Consider the following 26,446-nt stretch of genomic DNA (forward strand, 5'->3'; position numbering starts at 1 on the left):
TATTCTAGAGTTCCTACATCATAATGAACATGTTGGACTTAATTTAGTGCCCAATATGCCAAATTTCCTGCTTTCTATCTGAATATATGAAACAAAAAAAGCCTTTGCAAACAGAACCTAATAAACATTTCTAGTGAATCTGAACATGGCCCAAAAACTGTTTCATTGATTCTGAAATGACCCACCAACTTAAGCTGATTTTGTCAAGCTGCATTTACAGGAGGGAAAGCAACATGGATAAATTAACACAAAAAACACATTCATATGGGTCCTTCTTTCTTCCTTTTCACTAACACCCACCCACTTGAATTATTTTGGTCTATGATATTTAGAGCTCTGCCAGATACATTGACACATATATTTAGTCTCTATAGAGGGAAAAATGCAATAATAATGTGATGACAAGAAATACTGCATTTTTCATCTGCAAACATTAAGTCACTGTTTACTCAGACGACCAAAAAAGCTGTTAATCATGAAGTGCAAAGCAAGGATGAGGTGTTTAAATACATAGGCCATACCTAAACATTTATCAATTTCATGTACACTAGAGTATCCCTCAGGATTAAAACATAAACAGCATAGAATTTAGCTAGAATAGTGCAAGTTAAAAAAAAAAAAAAACAAAAAAAAAACAAAAAACAAAAAAACCAAGGAGGATAAAACCCCAAACTAGTAACTACACTAAAACCCAACATTTTTGTTAATTCCACTGTCCCTAGCCATGGGATCCTACGTGGAGGCATGCACACAAAAAATTTGGATGCGATTGGTTCTGACACATACAGTGAGCAAGAGCTCACTGTATATTCCACTGACTTTTCACTTGCTTTTACAAAGGCCATTCAAAATTACAGTGTCTGAGTCTGGGAGACACCTCTCTTCTCAGGCACTCTCTGAGAATGATAGGAGATTATAGGATGGGCCATGATCCTTTCACATCCATTTAAAGAGATGAAGATCCAGCCCCAATATGCTGTAAGATCTAGCACCAGTTTGCTAAAAAGCACTATGGTAATCACAGACGCAAGGTGGCAAATTTGTACAGTATTGCAAGGAATCAAACACCTTTTCTCTTACCTAAAAACCTGCACTTTCAGAAAAGCAAGTACATAAATACAAAGCAGGGTTCACAGGACACCTGTCCTGGACAGTAAAAGCTGTTTTCCAAAAGGAAGGTAACAATTATCAATTATCAACAATTAAGATAGAAAAAGGACCAATTGATATAGAAAAAATTATATACAGACAGCCAAGGAAGGTTTTGAGGGGAAGGCATGAAAAGGGGATGGCCTCTGGACTGACTGATTATCCTTGGGCTTACAGTGCTGCATTCAGCTCTGGGGTCCTCAGCACAGCAAGGACACTGACCTGCTGGAGCGCATCCAGACGAGGTCACAAAGATCCCCAGAGGGATGGCGCACTTCTCCTGCAAGGAAGGCTAAGAGAACTGGGATTGTTCAGTGTGGAGAGCAAAAGGCTTGGGAGTGACCTAACTGCAGCCTTCTGGTACCTGAAAGGAGCCTAGAAGAAAGCTGGAGAGAAACTTTTGGCAAGGACATGTAGTGGTAAGACAAGGGAATGGCTTTTAAGTGAAAGATGAGAGGTTTAGGTTAGATACAAGGAAGAAATTCTTTACTGTGAGGGGAGAAGACACTGGAATAGGTTGTCCAGAAAAGTTGTGGATGCCCCATCCCTGGAAATGTTCAAGGTCAGGTTGGATGGGGCTCTGAGCAACATGCTCTAGTGGAAGGCATCCCTGCCCATGGGATTAGATGATCTTTAAGGTTCTTTCCAACAAAAGCCATTCCTTAAGTCTATGATTTTACAAAAGAAAGGAGGCCTTGTCTTTCCAAATTTGGGACATCTAATTGAGGATGGAAAAGGAAGTACAAAACAATCATTTCCTATGAGGGATGGAGCATGAATAAGAATTTATGTGATATATTAGATTATTAGATTACATTTTCATATGGTAATTTTTCATAGAAAGCAAAGGACTATCTTGGATTTGTACAGCAGCTTGTACGTCTAGCTTGCACTAATCTGACTTGGAACTGCTGATAGTATGTTGGGCTGTCATAAGGATAAAACCAAAAACCTACATTTCCAGCCTCTCTTGCCTGCATTGGACCCTTAAAATATATATGACTTTTTAAGGGACTAAACTTTTTGTTCTCCTGTTACCCTGATGAAATTTATGGAGAGATCGCAAATTTGAAAATGGCACCATGGATTCTGACTGTCAGCACCCTGCCTTGGAAAGGCTATTCTAGTTTTTACGCTATGGTTTTCTATAGTTTTCCTTTAAATCAGAACATTTTTTTCATAAAATGAGAAACATTTGGAGTTGGCCCTGTATCTATTATCTTCAGCATAGAATACAGAGTTCAAATTCCCCTGTACAGGAGGAGCAGCACACCTCTCAGATAGCAATGAGTTTAAGGAAGATGGGGTTGGGGGTCAAATACTTTGATGAGGCTGGAACATAAAGACAGTCTGTCCACTGTCTTCGTCAGATGCTCCAAGAGATAACAGGAATACACTTTCACTATTTTAAAGCATAAAGATTTATGCTTTAAAATATATTAAAAAAAAAAAAGACAGATATTAGCTGTCTGTGCCTTCAAACTGTGACTCAAATGTTAAATCATTCATGGGATATATCCTACATTAGCGTTAAGACTCATTTGTTCTGATTTCACTCAAAATCAGAATGCTTGTTCTCATTAATTCTGCAAGCTTCTTTTGCTAATTAATTTTTACAATAAATTTCTTCATTTCTTCCTAGTTTTGTTCTAGCCACCTAGAACAATTCTGATTTATCTTTTTAAAGCATCACATCTAAAATGGCATGTAGAACTACAATTTCTGTCTGAGTTTTACATTGTTAAAAAGGGGGAAAGCTCTTAAAAATAGTCATGCCTATGGGAAAGTTCTTGCCAACAACTTTTAAAACTTGAAATGCCTTACTTACCATGACAACAATGAAAACATTTATAGATTTCCCTCATCTTTTATTCTGGACTGGAGATTTGCAGTTTGCAGTCCATGCCCACCCTATTTGTGTTTCACTGTTTAAGAACATAGCAATGCATTGCTTGCTTCTGTGGGGTTTGTTTTCATCTTTAAAGTACAAATGTGGGTGGAGGCAAGTAGTTTAGATTTCTAATATATTTAATAATAATAATCTGGAAGATGGCAAAAGCAGATTAGAGCTGGGGGTGACAAAGAAAGGTTTTGAATGCTTCCACTGGCTACAGGAGAAAAGCAAAGGTGTGCAGCCTTCTTCTATGTATCTGTTCCTCATGCAGAGACTATTTTGGTTGATCTCGGTGAACATGGACTATGGAAAAGTTCAGCCCAATGTCAATTGCAGAAATTTGAAAAGTCATATTAAATTTTTTACACAGGATGTAATCACTGGAATATTAATAACCTCAGCAGTCATCAGCAAGTAGAAAAGATATATTCTCTTTTGGGGGGTAATCAGACACCAAGTATCAGATAAATCACACTAAGGAAGAGAAAATGAAAGTTTTCTACTTACCCTGTGACAGATTGCAATTGAAAGGATAAAGAAGTCTGTGATATAATCAAGGTCAGAGGGATAAGACTGTATGTACATATATCCTCCACACCCTAATCTAATTAATTAACCCATCCTTTCAGTCTTATACACCATTGCATAGCTTTTCTCAGGTTTGAGACATCACACTGACTGCATATATTTTAATTCTTAATCTGTTAAAATACCTCCTGTTTTTTCTGTAGATTTTCATGGTCTGTAGCAGATGTTGTCTTCTCCCATTTCTCTGCAACTTGATTTGCTTCTTCTATTTTTTGCTCATAGCTTTTCTGGGAATTTAGCAGTGTCACTTCATAAAACTCTTGAATATCTGTTTGTAAAGAGGAACAAGTAAAATACATTATTCACCATATTGGCTTTGACTCTCAGGTGTTTTCCTTTGATACATACTTACACATTATCATCCTAATGATAAACACATACTACCTTTTTAGTAGAAAGCACCAATATACAAGGGTTTAGAAAAAAACTATAGACGTATTTTCTAACATTTCTATGAGATTCTTGAGTCATATTCTCATCTTAAAGAGGTCTGTAGAAAACAAAATAAAAATGTAAAGGAATAACATTATAAGAAAAGATTCAAAGAACATGTTACAGGCACATCTGAAGAACATAGGCAGAACAGACCCTTTTACAGGAAGAAGTCACAGATTGCTTTAACCAGTATCATAGAAATTTGCAAATGTAAAATACCTTAAGAGAAACTTGATGACACCCATCCAAGGCACCTGAATCACTCTCAGCCCTATCTGCAGGTGCATTTGGCATTTTTTTCAAGTGGGGTGCACAGTTTGAAGGAAGACTGTGGATTCACCACTTCAGTCTGCTGCCATTCAGAAGTGGCTGGGTAATGTTTGGTTTCAACCAAGAATAACCAACAAGCTAGGTCTTAAAATATCCTGTTCAGATGTTTCTATCACATTTATTTCTATGGGGTATCATCAGATATACAAGATCCAGCAGTGAAAACAATTTCACTGAAACCTGTGAACATAATGACTTAAGGAGAGGGGGGAAAAAGGTGTTCTCTTCCTTGGGCAAGAAGTTTGCAGTCAGTCACACACAAATGCTATCAAACTGACTTAACAAAGTGGAGACAATTGACTTAACAAAGAACAAATAAACTACACATTATTTAGTGGACTTTCTCCTGGATAAGAAAGAAAGATTGGATCTACCTGGATACTGCTTGGGACCTCAAAGGAAAAGCTTTTTTTAGGGTTTGTGCTTATCCTCACATTCAGTTTCTGGCCAGATATCAGAAGTCTCTCTTCCCTCTCTTTAGGAAAAGCAAATGTTAAGCTTTTCTTCTAACTCCTTTTACAACTTTCCAGCTTATTATATGTTCTATTTGTCACATATTACGGGCAAAAAAGAATCACAGAATCATTAAGGTTTGAAAATACCTCAAAAATAAAACAGTCCAACCTTCAACTAAACGCCACCATGCCCAGTAAACCATATTGTGCAGTGCCACATCTACTCATTTTTTGAACTCCTCCCGGGATGGTTACTGCACCACTTTCCTGGGCAGCCTGTTCCGATGCTTGAACCCTTCCAGTGAAGAAATTTTTCCTCATATCTGAGCTGAAACTGTTCTGGCACAACTTGAGGCCATTTCTCCATGTCCTGTTGCTGGTTACCTGGGAAAAGAGGCTGATCCTCACCTTGCCATACTAACTTTTATTTCATACATATATTTATAAGAATTTATTTTTCATATTACTACAAGCATTTAATTCCACATTAAAATAAAAACCTGTTTTGAAAACAAAAAGCTACAGGACAGTTGCAATGAGAAAAAGTTTCTCCATTCTCAATACAGGCAACTTTTTACAGTTGGTTTGAATACCCCTAGAACAATTGAAACAGTTGTAATATATGGTTCAATGCCAGGTTAATTTGTATTGCAACAGCAAATAAAATATATCAGGTTAATATGTAATTATCTCTAGATAAATACTTTGCAGAAATAAGCTAGAAATTGCCCTCTGGCAGTGGCATTCAGCTGGCATCACTGACACTATCAGGGTATTAATTGGGTTGACAGTATTCAGTCAAGGAACAGTAGAACGGTGCTTCCGCCCTAACTTTAAAGCCTATCTTGCTGTAGTGTTTTCATTAAAAATGATGTGTGAGCCACATTTGCATGTGTGTGCACATGTGCAAAATAAATATTAAAACCTCAGTCTCTTTGTAAAGGTCGTTATCTATTCTGAGGAGGCCACGGGTTGCTTTTGCTGGAATAATGATCACTGGTGTGCAGAAAAAAGCATTTCAGTACTTATGTGGTCACAGAAGAAAGCACAGAGGATTCACTTAGCTGGCTGCTTTGTAATTCCATAAGCTGAAATTGCCATTTCTGTGGAACAAGGGCAGCCAGAAACTTGCAGTCAGACGAGGTTTGCAAAAACAGGTTTTGTAATTTGCTCTGAGTAAAACCCGCTCTATCAAGTAATCTCCACTACACGAGAGGCGCAATCATACTAGGAGGGGAAAAGTGTTGAATACTACTGAGGATAGAATGGGAGTGAGCAGCTGTAGAATCAAGATTGGAACCACAGTCATAAAGAGAAGCCATGGGGGCATGGTAATTGTTATGTAAAATGAGCAAAATACAGTCTGTCTCCTAGTGGGGGTTTACAGGAAAATAATTCAACAAAAAGTCAAAAATCTCAGAAAACAGAAATTATATCATGTCTTTGGTTGGAATGGACCTTAAAGACCATCTAGTTCTACTTCCCCTGCCATGGACAGTGAAACCCTCCACTAGACCAAGCTTGAGATCAAACCCCATCCAGCCTGCCCTTGACACTTTGAGGGTGGGGCATTTCTTACACAAATTAAATCTGTACCTAGTATTCCCTGGCTCCATATTCTATCCCATGAAAACAAGTCCAGATTTCATGTAGAAATGGCAATAATACTATTGATGAACTCTGTGAGCACAAAACACATCTTCATTTTCAATCTCTCTACTGCTTCAAACATTTTGTTAAGCGATTAATTCATGTTTGTTTAAAGTGTCGGTGAATCTCACTGGATTTTCTGTCTAACAGAATTTGTTCATTTACCTCTTAAGAGATTACTTTCTTTATTTAATAAATTCTACTTGCTCTCCCTTTAGCCTAGCCAGAATATTTTGCCAGTTTTGCTATATAAAGATAAATTGCAGACAAAAAATTTTATATGTGTACATATATATATTCCATACATATATATATTCTAGTGCAAAGTAATTCTAAAGATATTGTGACTTATTTTATTTCAGTAGCATTTTGCAATTGCCCATGGACAAGCATACCATAGGCGGCTGCATTGCTCTCTGAAGGAAAGCTCTAAGAGTCCCCAATTCTCCTTCCCTACTCCTCAGGAGTGAGCAGGGTGTAACCTTTATAGATATGTCAGAAAGCACTGTCTGTTACTAAAGCTGGAGACACTTCTCAGTTTGAGGCCTTGATTTTTTTTACTATTGTTTAAAAAAAAAAAATTAAAGCTCAGATTTGGGCTCACTCTAACCTCACTTTTTTAAAAGAAAATTTAAACAAAAATAGTTTAGAAAAAGAATAAGTACTGCAGAAGACACAATGTCTTACTCACTTAAAAGAATGACCTTTCAGACAGCAGCTACAAAAAAAGTAAAAAATGTATGATCAGACAGAGCCGAAAAGGCTGCCTAAACTCTGCCATTTTCTGACTTTTTAGTGGTCGGTGCTGCAGCCTGCAACCGTTATACCAGTGCAATTTCTCTTCCAATTTATATGCATGACAACATCCACTTGTGCTATCCACTATAGAGCTCTGATAGTAAAGGGGTTAAATAATACAAAAAGGCAAAAAAAGGCCTAAACTACTATCTGTCTTTTGTGACCACAGGCTTTTGCCAGCATTCTGATGAGGGAAAAAATGAGATAAAGCAATACAATTCTTCATTCATCTGTAAGCAGTTGAGCACCAGAAAGATAGAATTAAATTGAGGGAAATTTAGACAAAGACAGATGATTAAAGGTCTGAGAGGAGTAACTTCTGAGCAAAGATTAAAGGAAGAGAATAATAACAACATGCACTTTCATATTTCCTTTCATTTCAAAGCAAAACAAACATTAAGAACCATATAGTGTTGGCTGAGAAAATTGCCCATGGCCTCAAAGAGAAGCAAAACCAGCAGGGTCAAAATGCAGAGGCTCACACATGAGCATACCAGATGCTTTCAGCCCTTTGTAATCAATAACCCACTTACAGTGGCTTCAGAATTACCAATGGACTTGAGACAACACAATCCCATTTTTAAAAACCTTCTTTTTCGGGAAGGGCAGATACAGCTGCATGAGAAAATTGAGAACAATTCCTCAGTGTGCTGGGAACAAGGCAAGAATCTCTCACTCTTAGAAGCTTTCTCCTTTATTCAAGAAACTCACTGGTGTGATTTAAGGTCAGAAGGGGAAGGGGATCAGCATTTGTTCCCACTTATGCATCTTGGTGTCCTTGGTGTCTTCAGTTGTGTGAATGAGCATATTCAGCTGGTAGCCCCAAGGCTGGATGCAGTACACGAGATAGCTTTGGCATCTGTATGATTTCCACCTACACAGAGAAGCACTGGCAGGTGCCAAATGCATCCCAGTACTTTCATGGACATTCAGAAATATAGCCATCAAGGCACACACATCCCAGTGCACCAAGCAACTGGGATTATCCCAGTCTCTCTCTTTAACACCAGCTGAGCTGGAGCTGCACTTTCCATGTACCAAACTGATGCAATGGGTTAGGGAGTGAGAACATCAAAATACTGGTTTTCCACGGTAATAAAGTGCTGTAAGGTCTTACAGAATGCAGCATCCTGCCTCCAAACACTGTCAAGGACACAAAAGGAACTTGCTATAAAATAAGCCACCACAACAAAACATGAAATAGGCACAGATGGCAGAGTAGGAAGGAGCTTGTTCCAGGCCTAACAGAGTTGAAGGTTTGGTTAGCATCCCAAGAAATCCCACCATGGCAAACTGTGAGAAAGAAAAAACTGTTCACACACATGCCATCCCAGGTCATGGCAATGGCACATACATCCTGTGGATACCCAGAACTTGGACAGTACAAGTGTGATACCACAGAAGAATGACTTGGGGACCCTCCAGCACCAGGCTGAAGAAGGACTAGTGCAATGTCACGGGATCCATTGGGTGGTGATATCTTTCTACTTAATCTCTTTCTTTCCTATTTCTCTCTCACACCTCACATTTAATGTTAAATTAAATCTGTACTATTGACTTCAGCATATGTTCTCATTTGCACCTTAATTTGGGAAGAAGAATCTCCTTTATAAACATAGGATCATAACAAGTGCAAAATGGCTCAGCTTGAGCTTGTGCAGGTTTACAATGCAGCTATGCAGGGAGGGTAGAATCACAGAATTATACAGATTGGGAAGGATCTTAAAGATGACCCAGTTCAACGCCCCTGCTATGGGCAGAGACACCTTCCCCTAAACCAAGTTCTTTAAAGCCCCATCCAACCTGTCCTTGGACAGATTTGCAACTCAGGATTCAGAACACAAGGAAGGTAACTAGAGTAAAAGTGGAGATAAAAATCTCTTGCACCTCTTTTGCATTTAAAAAAGGGGAAGAAGAGAAAAGTCTGTATTCCAGTAACAAACAAGACAATGCCAGGCTTTCTGATACCATCTATATTTTATACAACAAAAACAATTAAGCCTAAAAGGATAATCTTGTACATCGCTTAGCCTGAAGTTGTACTGCATGTGTCAGCAAATGCTGCTTCCCCAGTGACTTCACAGTACATGTGGCCACTTGTAAAAGAGCAGTGCAAACTATTCCGTGCATCAAACCTTATCCAAAATCCACTGAATTTGCAGACACCTATCCCTACAGCATTTTTTGACCTCCACTGTGCTGACAGCTATTCCAAAAGCTGTTCCCTTCATCTGTGCTTAGCAATGCAATAAGATTTCCTTACATACATCTTGCTACCACCCCCCTTCACCTTATGTCTTGAGAGGATTTAGCAATGGCATCAAAATTCTAGTATCTGCATAAGTTGTCTGTTGTTTCTGCAGACAGCTGCACAATTTTGCAATTAACTGTAATGGCATTAACAACGTAGAATCCCATTACCCACGGAATGAGCTCTCAGTGTATCATATTTCTATAGAACCAAACTGGGAACTGGAACAAATATTCACTAGAATAAAGAGAAAGGGTTTGCCTGGGTTTTTTTCCTCCTCTTTCTAGAGGTCCAAAACCATAGAATTCATTTTTCCTATACTGTGCCAGTGCCCTGACTTGCTCTGCAGTGTAAGTCCCATCTGTTTTCCCAGGGCATTCGGGGACAAGGTGGAATGGGGGTCTAAGGCAACATGCAAACACAAGCTGTTCCCTTTCTGGGAAATTTGGGACAGTCTTTTTGTCTATGTATAGGATAGTGTCTGATATGTACCTTTTAATGTTGTGTAACCCAGCACAAATGACTACTGTCTGGCAGAACACTGCAGATCAAAATAAAGTCAGTTGTTGCAGGCTCCTGCTGTAAATCTTTTTTTTAACTAAGGGAACATTAGAGTGTATGTCTAAATGGCATCATTTATATCCTGGGGAGTAGATTATGCTGGGTCAGCTTCAGCCATCTGGTCTGAATTATTAGGTAGGAGTAAGGCGAATTGTGCAGGATGTTGTTCAAGACGGAAAACTCATTCAGACAGCACAAGTAGCAGGGAACTGATCATAGATTGTACCAGCCTGCCAGTAAAGAGCTTTAGCGGCCCTGCTGATGGAAGCAGTCCAAAGAGAGGTTAAATAACATGCTTCACCCAATGCAATTATGTTGTGTGGGTTTTTTTCAAGCAAAATGTTTCCATATTGAGTAAAATTGCCATTTTAAGAGAGGGAAGATAAAAAGCAAGAGAAGTTAAAACCTACCATGAAAGAGGGTGAGTTTTCAACTAAAGCAGGCCTGTGGCATGTGATAAATGGCAGAGCTGGCTCAAAGCTTCACTTTCCTGGGGAGCTCCAACCTGCCCCCATTAGCATCCCTCAGTGCAGCAGCAGTCAAAAACACCTTGCCCATTTCAACTGCATCTCATCCCCAAGGCTCCAATTTGCCTTTGGTCTGCACTAATAAAGGTGGAGTCAGATTCAACCAACAAAGGAAAAACTCAAGGCTTATTTTTTTTCAGTTGGCAGAGGTAACACAAAGATATTGTGAGTCAAAATGAAATTTAGCAGCCCTGCTTGCAAGTTTTTCAGACACAAGCCTTTGGTGCACGAGAAACATAGATGCCAACCCAACAGCAAGAGTTGCTGCAGGAGAAAACAAGTCCTCTATTCCATGCAGGCAGTGAAACAGTGCAGTGCAAGCCAGGGAAGCAGTCTTCTGCCAACTCCCTACAGCTGATGAATGCTCCTAAATCTATTAAAAGCAGCATACTCTGGTAGAACATGTACCAAAGTAGGCAGCAAGAAATATGGTTCTGTTATTAACCTGTCTTGAGTCCTGAGCTTCAGCAAATCCCTTTTATCTGACCTAGATAATTTTGAGGTCTCTTCCAAACTAAATTATCCAATGATCCTGTGATCACTTGTACATCTAAGTTGTAAACTATTGGAGGCAGGAACCATTACTAAGCAGGTATATATCTGAGCAAAATTACATGTTTTCATTAAAAAAAATTCTGAAACACTCTACAGGGTGTAGTAAATAACTAAATAGTTAATAACTGATGTCCAACAGTTATTTGAATATATGAAATAGAAACATACTTTGAGTACTTCTGGCTGTGCAGTACATTAGCAACATTACTGTTGATTACAATATATCCAAAATACAGCCAGAGCTCTCCAAAAAGTCTCAGCTAGGAATATGCACCTCAAGGGCAGCTGTCCAATATCCAGGGAGAAAAAAATATTAAACACAGATAGCTATGCACAGAGAAGACAAAACAATTGCTGCAACCCTGGCTATGTGAGTGATGTTCATGTTACGTGAAAACTAGAAAGCAATAAATCAGAGAGTAAACCTAGTATTTAAGCCTTTTCAGTGATGATATTGAGTGTATTACTACAGTTCTGCCTACACATTCTAGCCACGTATTCATAAATAACAAATTCACTCTGGACTGAGAGTCAAAGAAAATGTATCACACCACAATAAGCAGGACTGACAAATGGTTAACAATGGATGAGGAGAGAGGAGCTTATAAGAAAAGTGAGGATTAACAGCTTGATAGGGTCTGTTGTGATGGCACAAGGAAGAATGGTTTTAATCTGAAGGAGGACCAATTTAGACTAGATATAAGAAAGACATTTTTACAGTGAGGGTGATGAGAGACTGGCACAGGTTGCCCAGAGAGGTGGTAGGTGCCCCATCCTGGAAGCATTCAAGATAAGGTTGAATGGGGCTCTGTGCAACCTTATCTGATGGAAGATGTCCCAGATCATTGTAGGGGGGTTGATCTAGATGTCCTCAAAAGGTTCCCTTCCAACCCAAACAATTCTGTGAATTTAAGCATTCACCACTGACAATATGTTATGGTTTATAAGTATGGTTGATAACAGTGTTTTCAAGAGAACAAGACAAAACCCCATGAGACAGGTTTGATAATGCACAGGAAAATAGTTAAAAGTGGCCACTGTAGATTTAGCAAATATTGCACTAAACCTTCTCACTCTGTTTCTGAAGCTTAAGCTGCAGGAGACCAGAGCAGCAAGCCCCAGATCCTACGGCAAGGTTTCCTTTTAACCAGGTGATGCAGAGCTTGTGGATCTGCACACAATTTGCGAGAGTCAGAACAGGATCACAGGCACACACTGGTTGCTTTGTACCTCCACACAACCATGCAGATACTTGAACCTGTTCCAGATATTTTCTGATGGAAAACTCTATCACCAGAAAGTGCAGATAATTTTAGCAACTGTTCAAAGGTGACAGCTATGGAAATACTAAGAGAGCAAGGCAAGGTTTCCTGTTTCAGAGCAGAGCTTTCAGAAAATGACAGTTTGCTTTGAAAAATGGTGGTTTGTATGAAGTTCTTTTCCTACAATCTTAAAGAGAAACTTTCAAATCTTTTTAGCACTGTAGCGCTACATCCTCTGCATGTATTCTAGAATCATGGAAACATGGAAATACTAAGGCTGGAAAAGACCTTTAAGGTCATCAAGTCCAATTGCTAACCCAGCACTGCCAAGTCCACCACTAAACCATATCCCCGAGTGCCACATCTACACATCTTGTAAATACCTGCAGGGATGGTGATTCAACCTCTTCCCTGGGTAGCCTGTTCCAGTGCTTGACAACAATAATAACATGCCTTCAGAATGAGGCTTTATTCATTGTTTGGGGAGTTGGATTCAAAGCCACTACTGGAGAGATTTTCCCTAATTTCTGTGCAGCAGTTAACAGCTATTACTGTGCATTTCTGATCCTGTCAGAGGATCCCACAGACCCATGATTTGTCACACCAGTCATGAACAGACTTTCCTCTGAATGGTTCCAATATGTGCTTAAACAACTGAGTTCAATACTGGAAAACTGTTCAGTTATCTAATTTACTTGTGTGATTTTATTTGTTGCTAAAATGTTCAAGACAGTCTTCCTTTAAATAGGGATAATTAGGAAAAATTGACAAAATCTGACTGTAAAATGCCCAATCAAAAGGGCAGGTGTATTTTCATCTGAGGCAAAAGTCAGAGAGAAAAAACATTAGATTCCCTCATCTTTCTTTTTGGATCTTGGAAAGGACCCAGCTGCAAGCCAATTTCTCAGTACTGAGGGAAATGCTGTATACCAGACCAGAACCAGAAAAAAGGTATATCATTCTATAATACTAGATCAGATTAGTTTTATATAGGCTTGTCCACTGTTGTAGCACATAAATAGGTTGAGAGTAAACAGCATAAATGGAAGACCTAGTGCTTGGAGCACAAGTCATGGGACCTGCAGGCTTTGGGATAGCTGCAGACATTCAGCAACCCAGCCAGGGTCCATTCCCGTCAGATATCTCCCAGAGGCATCCAATTTGCTAAAAACCAGAGTGAAATTTCAGACTCATTTTCCCAAGGCAATGTAAGAGCATTTTCAGGAAAACTCCATGGCACTCTATAAAGAATTAATAGTAACTGTTTCCTGTCCTTTTTCTTCACCTTATAAAGAAGCATCTTCACACACAACCCCTTTTCAACATCACTTTAAATATGAAACTAAAACAAAACACTAAAACTCAACCTTTCTTCGCTATTCTTTGACCTGCCAGAGCAACTCTGCCTTCTTTAATCCTTCTTTTTCAAGGTCCCACCTGGGAACATCTCCCCCTCTACATCTCTCTAACTTTCTCTGCAAACACCCCACAGGCTCCTTTTAGTGGAAGGATACACATCTGCTCAGCCCAAGCCTCTGCCTTGTAGCAAGGCACCACCTTCTGTGCTCAATAACCAGCTTTACTCTGATACCGAAACGCACAATCCCAGGTAACCTGAGAGTCACTAAGTGACAACTCATTCCTCAGTTTTGATGAGGTGCTTTGTAAAGTCAAACATGTGGCTACAGGGCTGCGACCTCCATCTCCACCTCCCCCCCACCCCGTGCTCCTGGTGCAGCGGGTTTCCTACCCAGAAGCCAAAGTTCAAAACCATTTAAAAGCAACCTACTCCTTTAATACATGCCAAGCTGTGGGTGAAAAAAAGGCAAGAACATGTATAAAAACTGGGTTAACTATATTGCAAGTCTCACCACTTCAGTTGTCTCTTTATTCCCTTTAATTTTACTAGTAGAAAGTGTGATGTAAGCGGCAAAAACAGGGAAATGAGAACTTCAGATTGCAGATTCTATTTACAGTTTTTCCACTGACTTGATATGTGACCTCAGGCAAATATATCTCTCTGCACTTCAGCTTAACCTTCTGTAAAATTGAGATACAAATGCTTTGACTTACCCATAGGCTCACAGCGTGGTGTTACACAGCTTAATTAATTAATGTTTGTTAAACACTTATAATGAATGTTTCTATACAAGTTTAAATTATTACAGGTTGTACCTTCATAAACTCTGGCTTACGACCCTTGAACGTATTTGCTACAATGTCTGGTGTAAGCCTTACTATTGCTACTCTCTTATAATAAATTATACTGTAAATGAGCCCTTTCACTGGAACGACTGTGACTTTAGTTGTCTACACTTAACATTTACAGTCACTGCATTAATTGGTCTAACCTTGTGTTGCAGGTTTCCATGAACATCAAAAGACTTCCTTGGTCATGCTTGCATTTGCTTCACTTTATATTCCCATGGTTTTAGTAACAGATAGGAGGTTTCATGCAAATTCACAGACATTTGCTGGTCTCCATTGGAAGAATTAAAAGAAAAAATTTTTGCATCTGTTACAAAAGTCCTTGAAGGTCATGAATCTCTCTACCATTCTCATTATGTCCATTCTCATGTAATTTTAATGTTTATGGACTCAGTACAAGATCTTTTTCACTTCAGTAATTTAGACTGTCATTCATTACAGACTTATGTATTTATTCATAAATCACAGAATCATGGAATAGTTTGGGTTGGAAGGGACGTTTAAAAACCATGCGTCCAACTGTTCTGCTGTGAAAAGGGACAAAATATATTTGCAAGTCTTTTTCCAGTGATTATTCTACAGCAATGATACTGTGATGTGTCCCAAAGAGAGGCTCTCAGCCCTCTTAAGGATTAAATGTTTTACAAAAAATTACATTCCCTAGTTCACCATTCTTTATACCAAGTTTTAATCTTTACCACAAGGAAATTAGTTATAAGCATAGTACTGTGCTTATTAAGAATTTTTTTTAAGATAAATAATTTATAAAGTTTTACTGCAGCATTTTTAAAAATGTCTGACAGCAAACCCCAAGGGAGCAGAAAGGGACATGCTAATCAAAGGGCATGGCATAAATGCTAATGAAGAAAGTGACCCACAGCCAAGGAATTGGCATATCATATGCTCCAGTGTTCTATCACACAAGACAAAGGGAAAATTAGTACAGCTCCATATAACAGTGATCTGCTACCAGAGGAAGACTCCACCTTAACTCAAGGCAGAGCAGGAGCTCAGACCAACCCCCTTAGACACAAAAATGCTAAATCAAGCTGGCTTTGGGTGGGAGGACAGACAAGATCAAGACTGTCAACCTCCTGATACTAAAGGAGTTGGAAAGTTGAATGAATGACACAAATTTTAGGGACTCTTATCCAGTCTAGCTGTGAATTGAGATGTGTTCTGGAGGTAAGTTTGTCACATCTGCTGCAAAGCTCAGGCTGGATATCACAGCTGCTGCCATCTGGAGCAGCAGAGATTGCACTGCGGTGTGCTAAAGCCAGAGGGTTGGCAGGCATGGACGGCATGGGGCTTCCGAAAGCTGGGCCTTGCTGGAGATAAGGTTGGGCAGGTGTGTAAGGTGACAGGAAACTCTTGACTTACAGGGAGGGTAGAGGGTGAACCAGTTGTCTCTGGGAACACCTCAGTTACAGCCTCAGACCAGTCACTCTGCCACCTGTGTTGACTCCACGTCTGTTCCTGACATTGGGAGCTGAGACTGAGCATGTGTTAACTCCTAAAGGTACGTGCCCTAACCTGGAACTACATCCCAATCTGAGCATCCTTCGTGTAAGAAGGCAATACTGAAAACCAGAGTGGATGCAAGGGATTTTGATGCCATTTCTTTCCTTGATGCCATTTCTTTCCTTGCAGTCAGAACTTGTTCTTGGGCAAAAGTCTGGCGGTCAGATTTGCATTATTTTTCACAGTTTTATTGGTTTGTTTTCTCTGTTAGCTGATAATGATCTAGGACCAACTTCAGTGTGGTAGGTCTTCTCTTTCCAAAGTTCTGCAGTAATATATGATTGTCTTTTAAAGACCATGCATTGTTACTCAGCCTTCTGAAAACATCAATTTCTCATTATATATGATTGAACAAAATTAACTTATTAACCTGGAAAGTTTTTTCCAAAACAATTTTTGCAGTCAACTTCTGAATGGATGAAGAGAAGTTACAGCTGAAGTTACAGTTTTCTGTGAGAACTACACAGAAAGTCAGGGCAGGCACACCTACAGAAGACTGCTGCTAATTCTTTTTACTGTTAAAAAAATCTTAAATTGTGGAGCGGATCAGGAAAAAACACGCATAAAACCTTGAAGAAAATGAACTTTCTTGCAGTATTATTTCCAGCACAAAGCAAATATTGATACAAAACCAATGCTTTTTGTCGCTAAAAACCCAAAGTAGACAGGTATCAGGGAAAGAGAGCATTGGCAACGATCCTACCATTAACCTACTCTATTTTCCTTGGTATTTTACTTGATGTGTTACAGACACTTATTCTGTGCACATTAAGGTTGTGAAAATCAATTTGGTAGTATTTCTATCATGCTTTGAAGAAATCAAACATGATAGGCTGAGCTGCCATATTATATTCCTTTTGCTATGCTTGCTATAAGAAAGCCAGGCATTGTTCTAACAAGATAATAATAGTCTATCAGTTTTTGGAATGATAAATCATGTCAGAAAGTACAATTTAATTCATTATTTTAAATCACATCAGTAACTGAACTTCATTTTTAAAATTAGGTGAAAAGATTTCAAATTATATCTCAAATGTAAGGAGATAATAAATACTAGTTATCAAAAATAAATTATTGAAAATTTCTACAAAGGCAGAAAAAAATAAAGAGGATTTTCAAACCTGTGTCCAGATATCAAATTCATGAAGTGTAGGTTACAAATTTTAAAAGTAACACCAGATTCTGTTGACACTGGCAAAGATAGATCTCCTATATCTACACCACCTAACTTTTCCTGGAAGTATGGAGTGGGTTGGGAAAGGGGTGTAAAATACACACAAAGCCCATGGAGAAACATAAAGATAGTCTCTCCCAAGTAGTGAAAAAAAAAAAAAAATCCAAAAACCCAGGGTAGACAGATCTTATTTGTGCTGAGATGTCTCAGAAAGGGGATGTCACAAAGGTATGCTGGGCAGATAAATGCATGGAAGATTATAAGGGCAAGCTCTAGTAATAGGCCCTAGTGTGAGTTTACTTCACCTGTTTATGATGGGATGGCTTGTCATTCTACATTAAAGATCTATCACAAATAATAAAAATGGGTCATGTCACTTTAAACCATCCTTTAAAGGTGGGTTAGGCTGGAAGAGTGCAGATGTGGTGCTGCCAGGAGGCCTGCAGGTTCTTGTCAACATCATAAGTAAGGCAAAAGGCCAAGTCTTCACAAAAATGAGAAAGGAGGAAAGGAGATGGCGATTATTCCTATTACCGCATACGTACACAGAAAAACCTGCATTTGGTGTTGAGAAGAGCTGACTTCTCCCTTTGAAACTCTGTCAAATTGCAGGATAATGATCCAGGCAGCAAATAATCCATAGACATATTTATAAACCAAGGGCAGAACAAGTTAGACAACTGGAAAAAACTTAGTGCTCTAACAAGGGATCCAGCAGCGGCTTTGGCCGCAAACAAGAAAGCGGAAAGATGGCATTATGACTGTATATTAAATTTACTTGTAATTTCTCTTACTGTTCTGCATTGCAAAGAGAGTAGCTGCACAGTGGTAGGAAACAACGTGCCAGGTGGTTATGGGCTCACAATTACCATTTTGTATGTATTAGCTACTTAAAAATGCAACGTTAATTAAGGCTCAGGCACAGCAACTGACAAATAGTGGTCCGTGAGCGGGCGAGTTCTTCCAGTAATGAGAATTCCTTGCAGAAAGCACGAGTGCGACAGCATTTTATTCACTATGGAAATCTAGGACTCCATTCAAGGAGCGCATGCAGAGCGCACTGCTGTTAATTGGGAAGATGTAATTAAAGTACCCACGAGCCACCAGCATGTGGAGACACCTAATGGACATTATGGAAAGCAGTGCATTATGTTGCAGTACTCTCAGTCGTTTATTTCCCAAAAAAGCCACAGCTGAAACTGGATGGTAGTCAGCAAAACACCGAGTGACATAATCCCAGTCACTAAGTCATAGGAACAAGCTTGACAGATCCATCACAAAAACCCACATGGCTGCTCAGGAGCCATGACTGATGTGACAGAAAAGCAAAGTAGCTGCTCAGTAAGTTTTCAAGCCCAAAGATGAAGCACAAAAAGTCCTGCAAAAACCCCAACACCCTCCCTGCTATGAATCAAGGAATGCACAGAATAGTTGAAGGAGCTGCCAGCTCCAATTGTTTGCCCAGCAGGAATGGATCTCATTCTGCTGCCCCATGGGCATTCATCAGAGGATACAAGGGCCAGGAGCACACACCTGCAGGATGTAACTATCTCATCTCCACTAGCTACAGCTGCCTGCTCAGGTCAGCTGAGAAACTTTGACAGAGGTGCCAAACTGGAGAGATTGCTCTATTTCAACTAAAAATGGGACTTTTGGATGCTTATAAGGAATCACTTCAGCACCCTACAATATTACCAGGTTGAAACAGTGAAGGGTGAAGCAGTCAAGGGCAGCAGGAGAACAGTGTGGCAGCCTGAAGCCATGACCAAGCTCAGGTTGCTGAATGATTAATGAAATGATAAATTTACCCTGCTAAGAGAAGGGAATAGCTTGCGGGGCTTAATGGTGAGAAATTTAAAACTGATAAAAGGCAGAAGGTGGGATCTGGTTTAAGCAAATCCTAACACAACCCCTCACCACAAGAATACTTGTGACCTACACCACAGGAGACAGACACAACAAATAACAAGAATATCAAAATCTTTTGCATTTCGTAGACAGCCTATTAGAGCTCATTTATGACTTAATTGCAATATTATTAATAAACTCATTTTTATAAGATTAAATCCTTGAGAAATTGTCAGCTATCTGAAGCAAACTAAACTATGGCTTTAGACATAAATTTTAATATTATGGGAGCTCCTTCTAACTACATTCAATATCCACACAAAGGACTTGTAATGCTTAAACTTACAAAAATAGATCAGTGAGTCTTGATTTGTGCTTTCAGCAGAATCCCGTTTCACTCTAAGGAAACCCATCACGTTGGGGATCTGTATCAATAAGACAGCAGTGTCTGGGTAAAACCACAGAGAGAATCTTCCTATTGTGCCCTTTGGCTAAAGCACACAGAACTGCGTTTGTACGCACACAGGATGCAGCCAGCCCTGCCACTTGTGCAAGGGTTGCAAAGCTGTTCTATTTGGATTAAAAATAAAAGTAAATAGTCCTCTTAGCATTATGTACACTTAACATGGAAGAACTCATCTGCAGAGGAACAGGAGAGGAAAAACTGAGTATTCACAGTGTGTTGAAGGGAATTGGGCAGGAAGGAGTTGTAACTGGCGATTATTTAAGTAACATTAGATTCTGCTTTTCCAAACTAAACTGGAAGTGCCACAGCTACAGCAGCAGCCACATACATCCGAGAATCTCAAATGGAGCTAAGACAGAATTAATTCAAGCAAAACCAAAAATAACTGTATTATAAACTGAAGGGATGAATGGTCACCTCTCTTCCATCTGAAGTTCTGAATTTGTTTTATGTGTACCTTAATTCTGCAAAGAACATGGCCCTTTAATGACCTATCTAGGACAAGGAAAATGTGCTTATTTTCAAAAGGAGCATTCCACAACATTTAATTTCTTTCTTTAGTCATTACTTAAGACACAATCCAAAATATAAATCTCCAAGACTCCTGGTGTAATCACACCTTTAAAATTTTAGATCATGTTCATTATAAATAAGCTTCTTCTAGAATAATGTGATCTAAAAGACAAGCTGTCAAAATTTCTTGTTAAATATAAACTGACAGCATTGGAAACATGCTCAGCTGAAAAATAGCAAAGTTTATGTAGAAGATATTATTAACAGTTCATGATCTTTCACATACACTGTTCATTTATTAGAACCTATGGCCTGAAAGTTGCCATCAGTTCATATTTCAAAAGAGATTTTCTTTAGCAGCTTCTTCTAAATGCTGTGTCAGTGACTGTCCATAACTCAGCTAGCACCCTGCCATGTAATGGAAGTATTCAACAAGATGATTCAACCACACATGATATTGTTTTGTTAAGAAATAGGTGAAAAAAGCTTGCATTCCCCACAAAATCACATGAGTCTCTTTGGGAACCAATAGAGGCAAATATTTTCTGCTTTTTCCAAACACATCTACACTGTCCTAAACTTTTTGAGATTTTTTCCAGTTTAAATTTGGCACATGCATTCCTCTTTAATCAGCCAAAACCCAGACATTTGAAATAGTATTTTACAGATGTTTCCAAAATATTTTACCAAACACAGACCACAGATACAGCTTCCAAGAGCCAATCACAGACTAAGCTGTCTGGAAAAGAGAAATCCATCAGCACATGTAATGTTTTCTCACAACAAATGACACCAAAATATCTGATTGACAGAATAGTGCTGGGAATAGGAGAAAACCAAAACGTGAGTGGTGATCCTCAGGGGTCATACTAGGACCAGGCACTGTTTAACATCTTTGTTGGTGACGTGGACAGTGGGATTGAGGGCACTCTCAGCACACTTGCCAATGACACCAAGCAGAGTTGTGTGGTCGTTCACTGGAGGGAAGGGATGCCATCCAGAGGGACCTGGACAGGCTTGGGAGGTGAGCCTGTGTGAACCTCATGAAGTTCAACAAGACCGGGGGGAAGGGATCCTGCACCTGGGTCAGAGTGATCCCAAGAAAAATACAAAGAACCGGCAGAGAATGGATTGAGAGCAGACCTGTGGACAAGGACTTGGGAGTGCTGCTTGATGAGAAGCTCAACGTGACCCAGAAATGTGCACTCACAACCCAGAGAGCCAACCACGTCCTGGGCTGCATCCAAAGCAGCGTGGTCCACAGGGTGGGGGACCAGATTCTGCCCCTCTATTGCACTGTGATAAGACCCCACCTGGAGTGCTGTTGGAGCGAGTTCTGAGGAGGCCAAAAGATGATCAGAGGGCTGGAGCACCTCTGCTGTGGCGACAGGCTGGGAGAGTTGAGGCTGTTAAGGCTGGAGAAGAGAAAGCTCTGGGGAAAACTTACAGCACCTTCCAGTACCTAAAGGGACTACAAGGAAGATGGAGAGGGATGTAGGGATAGGACAAGGGAGAATAGCTTTAAACTGCCAGAGGGCAAGTTTAGATGAGATGAGTTCTGCTGGTCAGAGCATGGTGCTAGTAACACCATGGTTGTGCATTCAACCCCATATGGACCATCCACTGAAGAGTTGGACTCAATGATCCTTGTGGGTCCCTTCCAACTCAGAATATTCTGTGATTCTTAGATAAAAGGAAGAATTTCTTTACTGAGAATCTGGTGTCTGAGACACTGAAACAGGTTGCCAAGAGAAGCTGTGGCTGCCCCATCCCTGGAAGGGCTCAAGGCCAGGTTAGATGGGGCTCTGTGAAACCTGGCCTAGTGGAAGCTATTCTGCCCATGCCAGTGAGGTTGGAACTGGACGATCTTTAAAGTCCCTTCCAACCCAAGCCATTCTTTGTTTCTATGACTCAAAAAGTTCAAAATCTAATTTTTGGTTTCTCTCCTTTCTTGCAGGTGGAATGCACAATTCCCTGAAGTCCCCTGGTTTCTCTTTGGCAGGATAATAGGAATCAGATAGTGGATGAGCTGCCTGCTGATTAGCCTGGCAAGTGACAAAACAAAGCCCAAACCTGCTGGCTACCAACTGCTGCCCAGCTTATGACTAAATGAAAGATAAGCAAGGGAATAAGTGCATTGGTAAGTGCTGCTCAACCTGCAAAATGTTAAGGCCAGCAAGCACCTGGATCATCTGGATCCTGCCTAATGAATACTTCTTCAGAAAAAAAACTTTCCTTCCTGAAAATTCCCATAAATTTGCTCTCTACTATTAACCTCTCCTTGAAATTTCTCTATGTTACAGCTTCAATCTTGATGCTATGAACAATTCACATAAAACCATGCATAAAATTTTAAATGAAAAATACGAGTAAAGAGTCTCTCTACTGTTTTATAGTTTTGTAGTGATAATTAGACTTCCTAGTTTCTTAAACATTACATCCCTGACACACTCTGACACAGACCAATTGGTGTATGGTATAAAACCATACATAAACCTTTTTTCTTCTGCATAAGCTGCTTTTTCAGATTCAAAACTCAGATTCAAAAATCTATGACGCATACGTACAACCCCAACAACCTGGCACTGGGGGCCACAGAAATTAAACAATGTGTGTAAGACAAGTGTTTCATAAGAAAAGATGCAATAAAAACTCCTGAGCAACTAGAGCTCTCCAGAGAAGCAGAAGGAAACAGAAAAAAAAGTTAAAATGAGAGTTTGGCAAGCACAGATAAGAACAAGCAGATTTTCTTTGGATTACTTCAGTCACAGATGCACTAGATTTGTACATCAGCCTATGACTGAGGCAGAAAAAAATAATTTATCAGAATGTGCAGCACAAACACGAATATTGAGCTCCTTGACACAAATTAAGCTATTGAGATACATTTAATAAGAGAACTCAGAGGAAAAAGTTGGATAATTTATAACAGATTTTATACTGTTGAGACAAACAGGCAGTTTTAGAGGACTTGTGATATTCCTGATTCTGGAGATCAGAATGAACCAGGAATAAGAGCTCCAAACAGAGGGAGGAGGAGATGTGAGTAATTCCTTATTCAAACTCTGGGACAAAAAGAGAACATTTCCAGAACTTCAGACCACAAGTAAACCCAACTGCAGGTTCTGGAATGAAGAGCAGACAAAATGGACAGAATTTGAAAAATCTCTCCAGAGGCATCTGCAGACTCAAATAGAAGGAATTTGCAAAACCAGTATGAAGGGCTCAATCCAAACAAACACAAAACCAGTTCTAAGCTCTATCTGTTGCCTTTGGAAAGACTTTCCATATTTTTGAGAAACAGAAGCTGAAATATATTAAAAATAATCAAATTTTACCATGGCCTTATTGAAGAGGCTTTTGCACCCTCTGTGCCATAATGAGTTTTTTCCTGATTAGTTGAGCATAGCAGAGAAATTTAGTGCAATAGCTGAAACAATCTGAAGAGAAGACAGACTTGCACACCACACAAGTAACCACAGATTAGGCTGTGGATAAATGATTCTCATTGTAGGTTTATAGGAGCTTGACTTGAAGGAGAATCTTGAAGAGATATGGTTTGTATTTTTTTCAGGGAAAGAGCGTATTGATTCAAGGGCTGAAAACAGCAAATGCTCAGGCTCATTATGAGAGCTTAGGCTGTAAGACAGAAGCCTATGAGGGTAGAAAATCAATTCCATCATGTCTTGAATAGTATTGGAAAGCTGTCAACAGAACACAGGATAAGGATGACGCCCCATCCCTGGAAGCGTTCAGAGCTGGCTTGGATGAGGGCCTACACAGTCTGGTCTAATGGAAGGTGTCCCTGCCCACGGCAACAAGGTTGGATGAGATGACCTTTGAGGTCCCTTCCAACACAAACCATTCCATTATGAAACTCAGTTACCCATCACAAACCTCCCTAGGAATGACCCTGCAGTGCTCAGACCTAGATGTCAACAAGTGGAACAAACACCTGAGACTGATGTACACATGGCCAAGAAAACTTTCCTGTCACAGGTGCTTTTGTCTGCCAGTGCTACAGTACAAGATGAAGTTTGTCAAAAATAATGCTAGATATTGACACCTTATTTAAATAAATTATAACCATAATTCCTTAAAGAAAACTGAGAGAACTTCTTGCTGTAGGTGACATTTTAATAAGTAATATTTAATTGATATGAAACTTGGGAAAAAGAGGAAAGCAATATGATAATATATGCCTATGATAACTCAAGAAATTGCTGATCTATGTAGATATTAAGATGTTCATCTATACCAGAAATATTCATGCACTGAGTTGGAATTACTATTTCCACTATATGGAAACAACACTACTAGAAAATATGAAAATCTCCACCTTTACCTGGGCGTATAAGGATGTAAAAGGCTTTACATATTAAATTCTGAACCTGGCATACCAGATGCACTAATGATAAATAATGTGTCACAGTATTAATTTTTTCTGAGTTGAAGTACATTGCAAAAATGTGTGCACATTACCTTGAGCCCCGACCACCCACAATCTAATCCTTTTGTGGAGAAAGCTATCAGAACAGCTTTAAAGGATGCTTTTTTAAAAAAGAACTGTGGCACACTGAAATTGAAAAGCAATGTCTGATTCCAGACCTCAGAAGTACAAGCCATGGGGAATCAGGCCCAAAGAGAAAGCAATTTGCTTCAAAAAAGATTCATAAAAAAAACAGAGGTGGAACTGAGATTCAGGAGCTCTTTATTAAGTTTTTGGATTGACGCTCTAAGTTCACTTCTCAGAGACAGAAAATATAGATCAAATAAGTTCATTGTTTATTTTAGAATATTTTTTCTGAGTTTAATATTTGGTTAAATAGAGCAGTAAGTGAATTTATTGCACTGAAAGTTTAAGACCATTGTTTGTTTCTGTTTATCTGAAGAAGCCTACTGTCCTGACACCCACTCAAAAATAATAAATAATTTATATACCCTTCCTTTATTAATTTATACCACAGGAGAACAAATTTAAGCACTCAATTAAAGGAGCTGCACATCACACTAGGGATTTCTTGCTTAATCATTCCCAAGGACTTCAATACACTATCAGACCATCCAGTCTTGACACTGCAGGATCTGACTGTGAGCAGTCCGAGACTCATCAGGGAGAAGGATGAGAAATTCTTGATAGGCAGATGGAGCACAGCCTGTCCCCATCCTTGTGTCTGCTGGTGGCAGGCTCAAGCCACAAAGCATGAAATCTCATATCATTTCCCTCAATAATAGCTCTGGAGATTTTTGATGCATACATAAAATATACAATCTCTTTTTCTGTTTTCTTTATTTGGCTCTTACTGTGGCCACTTTATTACATGTTTTTAAAAAATTACTTGAATTGTTTCATAATTTTCAGTTCTTAATTACGCAAAGTAGGTAGCCTATTTCATGCCAAAAGAAAAAGAATCTAACTTCTTTCTTGAGGTTTTGGATCTTCTCATTCATTTCACTTCCATCTCATCTCTAAATGAAAAATCTCAACTCATTCAATCCCTATTCATATCAGAATGTTTCACCTCATTCAGCAATATGATATTCCATGAGCTCCAATATCTCATTTTTGCAATAAAATGGCCAGACCTGAGCAGTATTTAAATAGGTTTCACCGACTGATTTATGTAAAAGGCTTTACAAAAACCTTTGTGCTGTTTACCATCCTATTCTTTAGGAATTCTCACATCCTGTCAGCTTTTCTTATTACAAATGTGCATGGAGCAGAAATTTCATTGTACCTCCTACAATGATGCCATGTTCTTGCCTATTAAAGATGTACCAGCTGTGACATTTTGTTGGTTTTTATTGTGACTAAGAGTATAATACTCAGATACATTACACACATTCAGAATACCAAGTTTCAGCTGAAATGCTCCCTGGAGAAAAGTGGCTGTCAGCAAGTGACCTTATAAAGACCAGAAGCAAATAAAATTACCAAGGGCAGTAGAAAATATATGGGAGGAAGCCAAGAAGAAAGCAAGAAACTAATTTAGCAAAATTAGGCTCAAAGGATTTCCTAAACTTATGAGCTATTGGATGTCTCCATTACATGACTGGAAAAATTTTTATCCAAAGCAGTTTCAGAAGATAGCACAAGGCCACTTCTATGTCTGGTCACTGCTTCTGCTGGCAATCTTCTTAAAGGAACCAAACACTTGATTGAGTCAAAGGTCTTACAGTGCATGCTATCTGAAAATATGAAATTGAGCTAAAATTATTAAAACAATTATTAGATAAATTTGAATCTGTATTAATGGCTTA

At 39.2% G+C, this 26,446-nt stretch overlaps 1 protein-coding gene across 10 annotated transcripts in view; it reads right to left on the bottom strand.

Annotated features, from left to right (window-relative positions):
* DLG2 (discs large MAGUK scaffold protein 2) overlaps nucleotides 1-26,446 on the bottom strand; it is a 990,031-nt gene that overhangs the window by 864,063 nt on the left and 99,522 nt on the right. For all 10 annotated transcript variants that reach the window (XM_064719541.1, XM_064719525.1, XM_064719532.1 and 7 more), the window contains exon 4: nucleotides 3,757-3,899. In XM_064719541.1, the coding sequence (XP_064575611.1) occupies nucleotides 3,757-3,899 (143 nt within the window). The remainder of the gene's footprint in view (nucleotides 1-3,756; nucleotides 3,900-26,446) is intronic.

The sequence above is a fragment of the Zonotrichia leucophrys genome, chromosome 1 (assembly GCF_028769735.1).
Source record: "Zonotrichia leucophrys gambelii isolate GWCS_2022_RI chromosome 1, RI_Zleu_2.0, whole genome shotgun sequence".
Taxonomy (NCBI): domain Eukaryota; kingdom Metazoa; phylum Chordata; class Aves; order Passeriformes; family Passerellidae; genus Zonotrichia; species Zonotrichia leucophrys.